The sequence below is a fragment of the Boleophthalmus pectinirostris genome, unplaced genomic scaffold, assembly GCF_026225935.1.
Source record: "Boleophthalmus pectinirostris isolate CB_2022bp ecotype Guang Dong unplaced genomic scaffold, ASM2622593v1 HiC_scaffold_13, whole genome shotgun sequence".
Taxonomy (NCBI): domain Eukaryota; kingdom Metazoa; phylum Chordata; class Actinopteri; order Gobiiformes; family Gobiidae; genus Boleophthalmus; species Boleophthalmus pectinirostris.
The window spans coordinates 19,838,682-19,855,894 of NW_026571036.1; the positions used below are offsets into that span (position 1 = coordinate 19,838,682).

The window sequence follows — 17,213 nt, forward strand, 5'->3', positions numbered from 1 at the left end:
CAGTGAGAATCTACAATGTAAATAATCATGGAAAATAGTAAAAAAAAAAAAAAAAAAAAGTGTGTAAAAGTCAAACTATGTTGTAGCATATTTAATAAACAGGTTAACCAAGAGCAAAGAAATTCTATGGAAAATGTGAATACTGCTACATCGACTGTGGATGAGTGATGGTTTTAGATCAGCGGCCATAGCCAGCTTCAGTGAATTACAATACAACTGTTCAAGTACTTATTATTATGCATTTTACTTTCACTTACTGTCTGGAGAAACAGCCAAGAGAAAATAACGACCTCTAGCAATGTCAACTCTTCATAAGTTTTCAATGGGAGCAATCCCAAGCAGTAGGTCGACAGCAATTACAACTCCTGCTTTACTTTGGCCCAGAAACAGCTTGTGCAGTCAGACAGGGCATCTCCACTCTGATTAAAAACTGCAGTGCGGCCTAACTCAGTCTAATGAAACGGCATAAGACAGAGAAAGCGACAATCTATTAGTATTTTTACCCCCTTTTCCCCATTTTTTAAATAATCTCTTCAGATATTGCATGCAACAGATAATCAATTGTGGTCCCACTTTTCATTTCTTTTTTTTTAAATTATTGGATCTGCAAGTTCTTAACAGTTTGTGGTGGAAATTTGAGTATTATGTGTGTTTTTCTGCTGTCCAAGATGCACTGTGTTAAAAGCCAAGTGTTAAAAGCCACACTATTCTTTCTCTAATATGTGTTTGCCATTTACAGGTCTACTGTTTAATTTCACAAGTCAGTTGCTTGATCATCTGAGCTAAAAAGGCCAGATTGACTTAAATGCAAATTGTTCTTGGGAAAGGGCCCTCCACCAGAAAAATTACACAATGTACCTTTAAGCAATATATTGTACTTCAAACTTTATTATTGTGATAAGCCTACCGACCACAGATATTTTGCATTATTGGTGTAAATTACACTTTTTTGGAGTAGTAGTAGGACAAAAATCTGCACTATTCTACAAATTTCACATTGACTGCATTAATGCGCTTCAGATGTATGTAGCTGCAACACATCTTCACTAAAGTCATTTCCTCCAAACGCCGTCTGCTTTGCTAAAGGAATAAACTGAAAACTGAATAAATATTCTGGCAGATCAAAGCCCAGTTTGAAATGTGAGACGCTTTCACCACCTGGGCGACACTTGAAGGTAACAGATAATTTTAGACGCGCACCCAATAAATGAGAAATGCCCCCACAGACAGTAAATGTGCACAGGTAAACATTAAAGACTTGGTTTCTCAGTTGAATGCATGGAATAGGCATGTTTAAAGAAGTTAACATAAACATTTTTGGCCCAATGGGATTTTTGTAGTACTGTATAGATTTCTTTTTCTTGACCTAAAAACCTGGATATATATGTATGCAAATTACAGATGAGGTTAGGTCACAGAGCAGTGCTGTGAAATTGATTTCTGACTCAGACAATTGTCCAATCTCCACCCCACATTTGTCCAATATTCTTTTGTCCAATAAAGCTAACAAATTCAAACAAAGTCTTTACAATATCAGGTAAAATCAAAAATGACAACTGCACCTCCAAATAAAACAAGGCACAGTTTATGTCTGATTTGCTTGTCAATAGAGATATATCAATACAATACAATACAATTAATGCATCAGCATTAAATCTCTAGTGCAGATCGATATTTTTTTGTAGTCGAAATGCTGCCTGAAAAATACACACAAAGCTTTATTTTAACACTTTAGGGCAAAGAGGTAAAAGCACAAAACATGACTACACAGCTCTATAGGTTAAAAAAAGGAGTTCATATGGTGTCGCTGTCCATGGTGCTGAAACACATTTCGCTTGGTTTATCTTCAGTTGGAGATACTTCTTCTTAATTATCCAAGTTAATACGGGAACTTTTAATACAAAAGCTCATGCGTCTACTGGCCGCACTATAGAACTAAAATGGGAAATCTGTTATTTTGCTTCCCATGCAAAACCGAATACACTGGTACCACTACTGCAGCTTAATAATCTCATTATAAACATTTATAGTCATATTTGCATCTGTTTTTAATGTTTTAAATAGACCTATGCAGTTAAGTTTTTTGTTCATCTGGTACTCTCTCTGGTACTTATTGGCTCATACTCTCATTGGTTTTCCCTGTATGAATAAAGATAAATAACAACATTAAATGAAAGCAAAAACTCAAAAATCAAAGATTAAACTAGTCTCGGCAAATTAGGAGGATGCTTATAAAAGTTTACAGATGTAGCAAAACCCCTCATTAAACACATTTGCCATTTTGAGTTGCAGTAGACACGTCCATTTCGCTACTAGTGAAGCTTTGCATAATTACATGTTACAAATATTCAAAGTTTAATTGCATAATACTAGCATTGGGCTGTCACGTTAACATGTTGCAAAATAATGAGGAATCAATTAGTTTTATTTAATAATGGTGTTAAGTGGACATTGTTTATTATTGCAGAGTTTTAAAATGAATCATCGGCGCCTGAAGCATTGACCGAAAACCTCAAAGCATCTAAAAAAAAAGTATGATTTTGCAGCTCTCATTTGCATGTGTTTTAGCGCAAACCTAAAGAGGCACTTCAAACATCACCGCCTAGACTCCAATCCCGATCTGACTGCAGGCTATCCACTCTGCTGAATATTGCCAACATTCGTAACAGTTGCAAAAATATTTATGCAATATTATATTAATATAAAGTGTGTGATCAATCATTCATAACAGCCTTTCAGATGCACTTTTCCAGGCTAATATATGAATTCAATTAACTCTTTTTGCCAATGCTAAGCAAAAACATGCCAGTATCGTCAATGTTTTAGCTTGGTTGTGTATCTTGTCCATTAATCATCTTTGGTCTTACTCACAGGGTTTCTACAAGGCTTTTATAATGTAGCTTCGGTTCTATAGAGTCAATATATGAGGAAATTTCTGCAGCGTGACAGTAACAATTGCCTGTTACCACAAATTTATTAGCTTACGTGGATAGTTTTTTTTTGTCATTTACAACCTGCTCGCAAAAGTGTTCCCTCAAGGCCAGGGTGTTTACACTGTCAAATATTGGGAATCTTTGCATAAGATTTAAAGCATCTGCAATTTATGTAGACAACTAAAATAAAATCCAAGAGTATGACTAAACTGTATCATCAGATGCTGCACATATTTTTCACACACAGTTTAAAAATGAAAACTACTTTTTGTTTGAAAAGTCATGACCTATAGGAATATGGTCTTTCAATCCAGGGAATCCCCAAAATAATGGAACAAGACTGGCATGACCCATCTTATTAATGTACACACACACACACGCTTTACTGCTTTCCAACAAAGGAAACTAACATGTGAAGAGACCACTTAGAGAAAAGAGAATTTGTAGTTTAAATGAATAGTAAATACATGTGTATATTAGCTAGAGAGAAGTTCTTAAATAAATGTATTTACTATATTTACTGTATTTCTATATTTTTTATTGTAAATGTACATTCATTATCCCTTATTTGACACCAATCTCTTTCTATTTTTGCTACTTATTTTGACTTTATTATTTATAATTTTGCTCTTATTATATCTTATTATACTATGATGTGTGAGCTACTGTGTACAAATCATTTCCCTTGTGGATCAATAGTTTGTCTAATTCAAGTCAATTTATGCTGCCCATGGTGCTGATTGCAAAAATGAAAAGGACAAAGTACAATTCACTTCTTATCCCATTACTATATTTTTTTCAATGTCTCATGAAAACCTGGATTGTCATAACTTAAAATTTGCAAACTCTAACCTCACAACTGCTCGCAGACTAATTAAAGGGCTTTCCTGACACAAACACAACAGAATAGACAACAGTGATAAAGATAACCCATATAAAGATCTAGGCTAGTGTTATATCATCAATAGTGAAAATTATATTATGGTAAAAATATCTGTGAGAGTAAATATCACTGACAATTAAACGCATTAATGGAGCAGACAAGGCAATTCTTGACGGCCCACACTCTTTTATAGCAGGCTTTTACCTCGCCTGTCATGGCTGTCATCTAATTGATGGCTAATCGCTGTGCCTGTGAAGTCTGCAAGAAGAATAGAAAATCAAAACATGACACTGCAACCTGGAAACCACTCAACATGACTCCTGAGAAATGGGTGACGTCAATGACAAATTTGTACAGGATGTTCAACAAACACCAGTGAACTTTTGCCACTGTCAACAGCTAATCTCCATGAATGGACAACTATCTGAGTCTTTGACCTGAGAGAGATGAAGAGGAGGAGTGGGCGGATGGTGTCAGCCATGTTGGAATATAGGATAGAGGTGTAGCGTGTGGAGAGCTAGTGGGATGTGCCTCAGTGGCGTCTGTGGCCTTTACTGACTGAACTCCCAACCACCTCATCAATATTCATTGACCCGTGCCGGCTAATGTCCCCTGCGACCGGGGGAATAAAGTTACAGAGGTCGTATGCTTCACAAGCAACACAGGACCATAAAGGAAAAGCAGAGCAGGAAAAAACTGAACGAAGGATGAAAGGACATGAGGGGCAAAGCAGCTAAAGGCCAAGACTGCGGAGGTTAACGTGTATTATACCAGGTAAGCATGTTTCATATAAAGACATATATGAAATACATTCACAAGTCATTACACTGGGTACAGCTATTTAAAAGTGAACTCTAAAACTTTCACAGAGTATGCCATCTGATTGTCTCCACTGAGATGTCAGTGCTTTGAAATGTTGCTCTGAAATGTTTCACAGAATGGGATTACCTTAACACAAACATTAGTACAGTGAGAGGGCTTGTTTGTTCACACATCTGACTTGCTTGGTGAGGGTTAAAGGGCCATCTCATGCAAAATCATCTTTTCAGAGCTTTCTGCCTTCTAAGAGTGATGTGTGGGCCTTGTATATGTAGCCGAAGTGTTTTTTAGATTGATTCAGTGTTTTTTTTTTTTTTTTACAAATTGCAGCGTATTTCTGCCATCCTCCCACGAGACAACAAACTAAAGCCTGCTACAATGATGTCACAGCCAGCTACACCTATGACTTGTTTGACGTAGCAGAAAGCGCTTCACACCTGCCCACCTCCCCTGCTCCACCGCCTCCGCCCCACCTCCACCATGTCTATTCCCACAATTCCCACATGAACACCTAAACAAAAACGACAGCATAAGCTAATTGTTCTACACTGCAGTGTACATGATACAATAAGTTTATCTACTAGCGTTTATTAATACTTTACCAATCAGTAATGTTCAGCTGATGCCGATGCGGTGCTTGCGCTTCGTGCACCTCAAAGTCCTCGTCCGATTCCAGGTCCAACACATAAGGCTGAACACGCTGTATCGCCATGATGAATAAAAGGTCATTCCTACCGCTAACAGACCTCTAAACAGTTTGTGTGATTGCAGGGCTTTACACTTACGCTACAGGTTGCACGCCTGTCTACACCTCCCTCCGTGAGATGGGCGGAGGAAGTTCGGCTCAGTCAGAGCCTATGTCACATTTGGAGGGCGGAGCTTGTGCTTTCTCAGGATGGGTGGGGGATGAGCAATAGCCGGCCTTTCATAGTTCCTGGTCTGTGACCTCCTTCAAGAAATCAGTAAGATTTCATAACTATTGTATAATGGATGTTCCAAAACCCAAATTGTGCTTGTACATGTGCATAAGATATGATGTGAAAAGAGTTATTTTGCATGATACGGGCCCTTTATTAAAGTAATTCAACATAGACAAGCAAGTGGAATCCCAGGTTCAGCAGTGAAATAGTGTCAGAACACATGTCATGGCTATAACCTTCTATAAACTACATAAACAAATTTACTACCAGTTATTACATGACACATTTTTTGACATAAAAAAAACAGCGTGTGTTACTACCTGCAGAATCAAGGACATCTACTCTGTATAAGGTTTGGGTTACTTGTCTCCATATTGTAAAGTGGGACATACCAAACACTCCCTCCGAGCGTGCATAAGGATACAGTGTGGAAGCGGATCAGAGATGGCATCGCTCAGCTGACGTGACACAGCAGCAGAGAGGAGTCCAAGGTTATGAAGAGGAGCGGTCGTACAAACTGACATGTCTGAGCACACAGTATATTTTAATATTAAACTATGCCAGGCTGTCCACATTTCCATAATCATGCATGCATACAGATGACAATTAACATTCAAGATTTCAGAAAGATAAAGGTCAGATGAAGTGATAAGGTGAGTGGTTTTAACGAGGCTACTGCGGGCGCTAGTTTTACAACACCTTACAATGTCACAAGTGCTTTATGCCTATAGCTTGGCTTGGGTGTTAATGGAAAAGATAGATAAATCAATAGATAGATACTAGTAGATATTTTATTGATCCCAAAGGAAATTCAAAGTTTGGCAGCAGCAACATAGAAAAGATAGTTAACAGTCCATCCTCTTGCACTCAGTAACTATAGGGATGCATTGTACAGAGCTATGGTGTGTGGGATAAACTACTTCCAGAGTCTCTGTAGAAGGATCCAAAGGTGCTCTCCTGTTTGGTGATGGTGTGCGAGGAGTGCTGGGAGTTATCTATGATGGACAGGAGTTTGTTTAGGGCTCTCTTCTCAGCCACAGATGTGAATGAGTCAAGTTTTGCCCCAACTACAGAGTCTGAATCCTCCTTTACTTCTACACATTCATTCTAAGCAAAAAAGTTGGTCATCATGATCCATTAGCTATCTGTGTAATGCTGCAAAGCCACTGAGCCTCTGAAGTTATGATTACAGTATTATGTTTTGTAACACTAACTTATCTTACATCTACCATCATGACATAAAAACAACAAAAGCAATAGAGACATGACATCTGGAACACAGCAGGGTAAAATGTAACTCCAAGGTCCACCCTTGGAGGACAACTGGAATGCAGCGCAATTATTCCTGGGTTGGTGTTACTATGCCAACAAGAGTTACTCAAGAAAAACACAAAATCTGTAGCTAAACCAGTAATTTGAAGGTTGAGTAGAGCAAAGCTATTTGAATTAACACAGTTGCTTATAGCATTTTAACAGCTGTATTTTATCTTAAGTGGCTGAATTGCCTATCATTGTCATAATGGTATTATTGGGTTTAGTTAAGCTACTAGCAAAAAGCTGTTTGCACACAAGATATAGCAACATTTCTTAATAAACTAAAGGACTAAAACTATTTAAAACAGCTCTAACAGGCCATAGGAACAACCGTTGCTACAGTCTAGTGCACACCCACGTTCATGCTAAGCTTTTACCACATAAGTGCCAAAAAGGAAACATTAAATAATGCTAATAGGTGAAAATATGCTAAAATAATGGGATTATGCATATCTTTAGCTGGAAAAACATGCCAGGAGGATAATGGTGGATGCCTTTTTCTGGTCTCGCTGTACTTCCTCATCAGTCTGCCCACTCCTGTGTCTCCTCTGTCCTCAGGCTCTCATTCACTCCACTCTCCCGCTTGTTTATTTCATTCCTCTGACGGCAACTTTTTCTTGACTGAAATTACCCCACTGTGATGACAAACTGTTAAGGAAGATGCATAAAAAGTTTTCTCTTGATAACTGCTGCAAAAAGCAAAGGAGGTTATTGCTAAACTGGGAATCTGATGGCAATGACCTTTCACCTGTAGCATTAGCGAAGAGTCATAAGAAAGGGCCTTCATTTGTATTGATTCATTCATTTGGAAAAACAGTCTGTGTGTCAGTTTCTACCTCAACTCAAAATCCTTCACTTTCAATCAAATGGAGCTGATGCCCATGCTTTCAACCAAAAATATTCTTTGTGTGTTCAATATTTCCACTCAGCTGCCATTCATTTTCACGGTCCCTCGTGAAAATTCCACTTTTACTTTTCAATTTTCAATTTTGGGTCTATCTTCTCGCTTTGTCAATAAATGCTTCAAAGAAAACCAGGACAGAGTTTTAACTGACTGCAATGAGATACATCATTCTCACACTATAAATGCTGTTTGTATTACTGTCATATTACAATATATTCTTGCTTATAATCGCCCAATTAAGAGACTCTTCCTTGCCTTCACATTTGGATTGTCAAACATCCTAACTAGAGCAAGATTAGAAGAATACGAGATGTAGAAGCAGAGAATGCTTACACCAGATGCCTATTTATTGATATTTAAGGTCCTATATTAAATAAAATTTACTCTTATGAGTTTTAGGCTACGTTGAGACTGCAGGGCTTAATGCTCAATTCCGATTTTTTTGTGAAATCCGATGTTTTTGCGAGGTCATTCGCATTTCCAATTAAATGCGACTTGTCTGTGACTCCAGTGTGAACGGTAAACGGCCCGAAAGTGTCCCGCATGCGTACTGGAGGACACGATGACATCAACCCCATGCGTCAACCGCAGCGATTGTGCTCTTTGTTTACGGAAGTTGTCCAAACATGGACGCGAGCATTGAGCACCTGGCGATTTTACAGTTCCGGTTTCTGCCTGCTTCAGCGCAGAATAGTGACGTTTGTCGCTTGTTGATGACGTGTAGGCCGGATGGACGCGCTTTGGCCATTCAGACTGAAGTCACATGTCAAAAGATCGGATATGTATCGGTTTCAGGACCACATATCCAAGTGGCCTGGGTCGCTTTTGAAAAAATCGGATCTGTGCCGTTCAGACTGTCAGTAAAGATCGGATACAGGTCACATAGAAGCCAAAAAAATCGGATTTGGGTCACTTCAGGCTGCAGTCTGAACGCCGCCTTAGTCATGTTGGAATGTCAGAACCTCAAAACTCTTTTGTTGTCTTTTGTTACATCCACCTATGTTTGAGTAATCTATTATTCTGACTCTATATCTTCAAATCTTAAAATTCATGAAACGTGTCATGAAACAATAGTTTTCAAATTATCAGATACCTTTTACCTTGACCAGTAGAGACTGGGATTTCCTCGGCTGAATTATGATTGGTGAAGGTGAATGGAGTTTAAAAACACAGTGGAGCCATTTCTCTATTAACACACGACATCACAAGGTGTTTTCAGTTTGAAAGAAGAACTCAGCAGGTATGCATGCAGGGTTTGTCTGTTAAACATGTCTGAATGAAACAAAACACTCCAGCTCCAACTCCAGATATGTTTTTGTTGAGGTAACAACAGTAGAACATAGAACAGAAAATAGCGTAATATGGACCCTTAAATCTGGGAGTTAAAAAATTCTGATCTCAGACTATCAAGGACAATAGAATCTAGTAAGAGTTGATTAAATACTGGTAAAAAATGTTGTTCATTCTCAGGTTCCACTTTTGAAACTACTATTAAATATATTACGTGAGTTTACTTTGAACATCTCTATACATATTACTGCATTCTGTCTACAAAGTGCAACTTCATTCAATAATCGACTTCAATAATCCATGTTAGATTGTTGTTTTGTCTTGCCACTGAAGCTAATAGAACTATAGTATTGTAAAAAGCATGCCCAAAAATACCATACCAAGGGATGTGTATTGCACAGCAAGACAGATTGTGTACTTTCTCACACAAACATCTGAAAGTACTAATCCACTCAAAAGGTCAGCCATCACTTCTTCACGCGTGATATGAGCAACCATGTGTTTATGTGGAACTATGTAAATCCTATCATCTGTTGTGTGAGCCCAGAGTCTGTGTACATAACAAAGTGTGGCCCATTTTACATGAACACTATGAATACTAGAAACAGAGGGAATGTGCAATTTTCTGGTTAATTGATGCGTACAAAATGAGAATTACCAACACAGAGAAAAAAAATCAAAGGTGGAGTGTGAATGCAGGGGACAAAGCAAAGGGGAAATTGTATTGCTGTGTCTATTGAAGATGAAACAATGGATTTATGAGATTGTTGTTTTGAAATAAATAAACATTAAAGTAATAATGATATAGAAGTGCATTTGTTTGTGTAGTTAAATCAGATGAGGCCTAACACTCAGAGAGCACACAACTGTGAACATTGTGTCAAAGCAAATGATCCATGACGATGACAGGAGGGGAATGACTTGTCCCATAAATCACCATTGGCTCGTGATCATTAGATTGTGACCCCCATAGAGGGCACTGCGCTAGTATAGCCACTAGCGTGTAGCAAAGGCTGGCCTAGCTCAAATAAGAGGGGTCCAATACCAGTGTTTCTCATTGGTTTATACTGAGATTATTGTGGCACAAGCAATCCATTATAAGAATTGCTATATTTCATGGAAAAGGGGACATTTCTATACCAGAAAATTGCCTCTACTACTCAGAAAACATTGATAGAAATGAGATTAGTTACTTCTATATCTTTATGACAAGCATAAAGTATCATAATTTGTGGAGGGAAATTTTCAACTATGGGAGGGCACCATAGTCTTTTTTATTTATGAGAAACAACGCAATACAAAAAGTAAAAGACAATACGTAAAAGTATAACGTCATATAATATATAGTCATGACTGGTGAGACTAATGACTTTTGAATAATCACAAAACTGGAGCTTTAATAGAATGAAGCATTGAGTCAATAAAGTATACTATGTAACTTACTATACACCTGGCATACTTTGAATTGTGTTTTAACTGCCTATAACTGATCTACACACAAATCTATCCTGTAACTTGGCGGAAATGGAGTCACCTGCTCGTCTCTGTGAAAAAAGTTTAATGAAAATATGTTCCTGGCCAAGCAATTACATCTCAACTGAGACAAGCAGGTGGATCTTAAAATCTGCAATGCTAAAAATGATTTACTACTAGTGTTGTTATAATACTAGAATTTCAAACTCAATTTCAATGCTAAGGAATAGACTCGATACTCAATACCAATACTATAAAAAGCAGTTTAGGCAATAGAATGTAATTTTCAGCATTAAATCATATTATCATATTCTCACATATGTGTCCTTATATCTGTGTCTTCTAGGTATGATCCATAGTGGTTCATGGGTGTATACTAGTCTATGTGGTCTTATACTTGCTCTGATACAGCTCAAGACCATTCTGAGGTTAATTTCTATCCTATAGCTTTTTTAGCATTGATACTGGCTCAAATGAGTATCTAGTTTTGATACTAGTTTTATTATCAATTTGCATCTGATTTACTTTTGATAACCCTGTTTACTACTGGGCACAACCCTGAGCTGTACTTTTAGCATGTGGATTTCTTATATTCAAAATCCCCCACATGCACATCTTAAGTCTATGATTGACATGACTGACCACTCTAAAATAAAGTGTTACGAGTGACAAAAGGCTAAATGCCAGACGCACACAGATCAAACAGAGGCTCTAATCTCGACAGGGGTGACATTTGGACCCTGGCCTGTTATGACTAATCATTCAAAATGAAGTCACAAAATCTATGAGTGGCCTCACCTCCTCCTGCCTCCTCCCTCACTGCCTAAATGTCAGGTTTGTATTAATGAGCTGAATTGAAATGCTCTTTTTTTATGCTCCTCTGTGAGTCTGCAGACTTTTGGGACGCTAAGGTTACAGAGTGTGTGATTTAGTGAGGTGGTAAATATTTGGCAGCTCCTACTTATTCAATTTCAATACTTTCTTTTCAAAATCTTTCTTCTTTTGTCCCTCCGATCCGTCATTATTTTCAACTATCTCTCTCTTCCATAATTCCTCTGCTCCGTTTCCTCTTTGATCCATTATCAGGGAGTTTGTAGGAAGCAGGGGCTGTGAATCATCCACTGGCCTTTTGGCTGACATGGCCTGGTCTGACCCATTCTGGACAGCACCAGCCCAAAACAGCATCCATCATGAAGCCCTCTGTCTCTTTCTGCGACAGGCGCAAATACGGAAATGTCCATCGGAATGAATAGGACATAGCAAACTGCCACTGGGGCTACAGATGACCATAGATACTACACAGATAGGACTCTTGGATGAGCAATGGAGGCAATATGTTTCTCGAGTATATAAATCATGACCTTCTCTTTTCCCACACACATTATTTCAAGTTGTTGCTAGTCAGGTCTGTGGAGAGGCGACCCTGCTCACAGTAAGTAGCGTTTGCAATTTGAATTTGAATAAATAAATAAACATTAAAGTAATAATGAGACAGAAGTGCATTTGTTTGTGTAGTTAAATCAGATGAGGCCTAACACCCAGAGAGCACACAACAGTGAACATTGTGTCAAAGCAAATGATCCATGACGATGACAGGAGGGGAATAAGTTGTCCCATAAATCACCTTTGGTTTGTGATCATTAGATTGTGACCCCCACAGAGGGCACTGCACTAGCATAGCCACTAGCATGTAGCAGAGGCTGGCCTGTAAATGAAGCTGAGATATGAATGCTAGATAGGTGACTTATTAGTACTTATTATTATTAACTCCTAAATATGCAGGATTTGTGTGTTAAACATGTGTGATATGGGCCCTTTAAATGCTGTACTGTAATAAATCTCCATGGAGAGTGGCCCCTAACAGAAAAGTTACAATAGTTACAATATATGTACATAAAATCACAAATAGACTGCTGTTACTGGTAAAAGAACTGTTTGATTGACTGGTTTCTGCCTTTAAGTGTCTCGTGTACGTCCCCAGCTCCTCTGACAATGAGAGCTCATTTTCACATAAAGGCTGCATACTAATTTGTACCAATTCAAAAATATGAACCATACTATTCCTGTTATTTGCAGGAAATTTAAATTTGCTCTTTAACCAAAAGGTCAGTGTTCACGGTCAAGGGAGCTCACAAGTCCATGCCACAGAATGAACACAGTGACAATGCCCACACACAAGCTCATACCACCTTCTTACAAACACATTTTAGAGCAGAAAATAGTGGATGTAAAGAGTTTAGGGTACAGTCACAGAATTATACATGCGAGTAATACAAGTGTCAAAGAGGTAATTACTAGTGTACCATAAGTCAGAATTTCACACCTTGTAAGACAGCAATCTACATAGTTATGAAGAGACTAAAAAGATGTGTTTATGATGAGGTTTTTAAAGACCTCACATAAATATATGGGGACTATTGCTTTTGTTATGGCAACAGTAAGTGTCAAATATTTGATAGTTTGGCTAGATAGTTTGGTAGATGGTATATGATTGTAATTGCACAGTGGCATTTTATTTTAAATCAGTGATGTGCATCCATTTTATATAGGCTAAATGGTAAGTATTACAAGTACCATTATAGTTAAATGAAGAATGTTGTTGTCACTCTTTAAAGTATATATATAACAACACCTCATTTAAAGTTAAGGTTTTGTTTGACTATAGTTGTTTTGCCCTTGGTGGAAAACAACCATTGATTCATATCTAGTGAGATTTACAGTTTCTATCAGCAGTATTGTGCATTGAGGATATTAAGAGGAGAAGTACAAAGAGCAAGTCACACTTCACATCCCAGTGACAGTGCAGACAGCACAATCAGATATGAACTTCATTTCTTTGATCAAAGCTTGATTCAAATCTCATTATTGTGTAACATTGTTTCCTGGGTGATGTCACTGACAGCAGCTTCATACCTGATTAGGAAAAACTGTCTTTTTGCAGTGACAGGAAGGTGGCGTGCGCTAGTGTTAGCACATATAGCTGTTTTGTCTATGTCTTTGATCGCAGATGGTGCTGCTAATCAGACGCCTTTGTCGCAACAGCAAACAGACAGTGGCGGAAAGAGGAGATGAGAGGAAATGTGGAGTTTAACATACAGCTGGGATCTGATTCATGGTAAACTTTGAGATGGTACAGTCATGGAAATCGCAGCAGGAAGTGGTTTTATAGTTGTAATATGTGTGTGTGTTTGGGAGGTGCACTAAGCCTGTAGTTGTGGATAGAGATATACAGTGTACTGTAGAGTGTAGTGTAGAGCCGGTGGGATACACTGGGGATCTGCACTGATTAGTCACAGGAGCTAAAATGACTGGAAAAATAATACAACAGTGGCTAGAACACAGAGCAAACACTAATTCTGCTTTGGGCCTCAGTGTCCAGCTGTAAAATGATATGATGAGGTCACAGTAGGCCATACCTGAGTGTGAGGCATGGCTTCAGGCACTAACACTGCACCATCAGAGCCGAATCTGCTCAGCTCTCTGAGGAACACAACCAACAATAAAGCAATAGTCCAATTAGGAGTTAGGATTACCAATTACGAGTTGAGATTAAATAAAAAACTGGACTTTGTATGTGAAAGTACAAACATGACGAGTCGATCCCACGCAACATTAAAGATATCACGCAACCTCAAGCCACACTTTGATTTGAAGACCTTTCTGTAGCCTCCGGGGGGACAAAGCAGAAGAAGTGAAATCAAAAACGAGGAGCGACTTCTTTTTACCAGATTAATTAACTGATGCTGGCGACGCACAGTCCCTTAAGAGAGCACGTGTGTGTCTCCAAGTGCGCTTCATCAGAGGCTGCCAAATGTTGGGAGAGCACCCAATTAGTTAAAGCGTCCGGGCCCACACACCTGTCTACCTGTGCTGACAATAGCCTGTGGCGCTGTGCATACATTTACACATTAATTACAAAGCTAGGGCCATTAATTAGTCAGTCAAGAAACTTAATGACTAGCCACTCAATGCGGGGTTACACCTGGGAAGAAGAGGGGACTGGCACAGGTGCACTGCCAACACACAAGGCACTAAAGAACACGGGTTAGGAAATGTATGTGAAAATGTTTCAATAACTGATAATGAACTGACCCCAGATGATGAACGAATATAATGTATAGAGAAAAAGAAGGTTTAAAATGACTCAAATAATTCAATTAAAATAGCTCAGTTATTGCGTAGAGAATAATGGAGACCTACTGTAATTCAATCGGGGGGCTCATTCAGGGCCCGAGGAAGGCACTAAAGAAGGCGTCACCTCATCTTTGAACTGTTCGGAAGTTCATACAGCAGATCATTGTGATGGCAGAAAGACAGAAAAGAGATTCAATTTTCCAAGTCTTTAAAGTAATATTTGAAGTTACACAGAACTTCCTCAATTATTTTTGGTCTATCACAGGGCAGGCACCGCTTCAGAAAATGTCTCAGTAGTCCACACTACAAGATCTTAGTCATAAAAGTTTTTGACCTCTTTGTTTGACCAAGTTCTACAAATGTATTGACTGGTATTTAAAACAGAACACAGTGACTACTGGGTCACCAATTTGTCATATTGCTTTTAGCGAAACAACAACTGTCAAAATGTTTTAGATTTTTGGCAGCATACTCTGGTCAAGTGGCAAATATTTTGACAGAAAAGCAAAAAAAGTAAAGCAGCGTTTTGCGTAAAACTAGGGAAATGGTTTAAAAATAGATTTCAACGTTTACAATTTTTTATTTCTGCTTCTACTACTAACCAAATTACAATACGGCAAATAAACTACAGATACAAGAAAGGGCATGCACTCCCAATATCAAGCTTAAAGAGCATTTATCTTTAAGACCCACTGCACTCCATTTCAACATCCTGGTATTGTTTTCATGGCTCTTACCTCTCCTCTCAGCACCCATCAGTTTGTAGCACCTTTTAAACATTTATAGTGGATATTTTCTGATGTTATGACCTTGTAGAAGAAAACCAAATACACAGACATTTGTATCACACTCTAGCTTCTGCCGTTCCCACTCCTTGACATGAGCTGTTTTGGAGAGTGCTTTAAATGGATTGTTGAGGGTTGACGTGCAGAGTATGTTAAGTGTAAAGTGTACCTCTCTGTCTTTAAGCACAGCCTGGGTCCTGTACAGAAGCAGGAGTCTGACGTCGCTGTCTTTAAGGCTGAAGTTGTTCTCGAGAATCTGAAGCACGGCAATGCGAGGGGGAACGGGCAGAGTGGAGTCTCCACAAAAGGGACGCAGCCAGGCCAAGAGGTCATCTGAGGTCACATCACTGTCGCTGAAAGAGCCGGGGATGTATGGAGTGAGCGGTGCAAAGAAGGTTGTACAGTAAAGTGAGATTTAAAGAGCCCATATTACACTTTTCTATGTGACAATGTTGTTTCCTCATCAAAGACATATCTGGAGTTCTGTTTTGTTTCATTGATATATGTTTAAGACATAACACACTGCATATTTAGGCTGAGTTCTTCTCTCAAACAGAAAACACTCTGTTCTACCTTGGGATGTCATATGGTAATACAGGAAGTGCTCCACTGTGTTTTTTTTACATTCTTTACACAGTCACTAGAATCTTTTGGATAATTTCAGCCCTGGATATGTCAATCTTTACTGAACTAAAGGTAAAGGTTATCTGTTAACTTGAAAACTAAATGTAGAGAGACTAATAATAAATCGTTACTCAGATTTGTGTGAATGAAACAAAATGCAACTCCAAGTATGTTTTTGATGAGGTAACAACATTCTACCATGACATAAAGCCCACAAGAGTAAATTTTGCGTAATAACATTTTTTTGAACTAATTACATTGTTTACCAAAATCCAGCAGGTCTACTTCAATGCTCCATTTATCTGATTAGTTGTATTGTCTCAAATAACAGCTGCGGTCCAGAGCCTGTTTAATCTGTGCCTATTAGTTCTATCCCTTGAAAATCCTACTCAGATTCACAGCGAAACACCAATTACAAGATAAGTCCGACGTCTGGCCAAGCTGATGCAAATAATAAAACAAGTTCCGCAAGCCTTTCATATCTCACATTAAAGGGTAGTAACTACTGTAGAGCTGCACTCGGGGTAAGCTGCTTTTAGACAGTTAAGCCCTAGTTTAGTTTTGGGTAAAATGTAGTTTTGTATTTGCCCTTGTTGTTGTAATTTCCATTTTACTCTGTAGGTTAAATCCTTATAAGATTATCTGGCTTGGATAGATGTAAGCACGACAGTGAAGGGTGGGAAGCGACATTCAGCAAATTTTCTGGGAATATTTCTCCATCATACAGAATGTACGTAACCTCAAACCATTAAACATGCATTATCAATTTGATCTGTAATTCTTTAAAGGTTAGACAAAGGAAAATGTTTTTTAACTATGGATGAACCAATCCGATAGTGGTCAGCACTAATCCTGAAAAATTTGTTGCATCGGCTATTGGCTTCCAAATGAGTTGATATCCTGGTTTAACCTATAAATCAATGCAATATCACTATTTATTAGCTGTAGTTGAACAAAACAACAGCTGTTCTGTTGTCACTTGATGGATAAATAACAGCTACATAATGCATTTTGATCAGTTTTGCCTTATTTTTGTTCAAAGGAAATCAATGGTATTTATCTCTCTGTAAATACTTAAAGCTATAGTATCTGCATCTGAAACTGTATAGGAACTGGGAAAGCTGGTGCATCCCT

General features: G+C 38.3%; 1 protein-coding gene across 1 annotated transcript in view; it reads right to left on the reverse strand.

Annotated features, from left to right (window-relative positions):
• nbas (NBAS subunit of NRZ tethering complex) overlaps positions 1–17,213 on the reverse strand; it is a 167,199-nt gene that overhangs the window by 29,865 nt on the left and 120,121 nt on the right. The window contains 1 exon segment of the mRNA XM_020938410.2: positions 15,625–15,808. Coding sequence (XP_020794069.2) covers positions 15,625–15,808 — 184 coding nt within the window.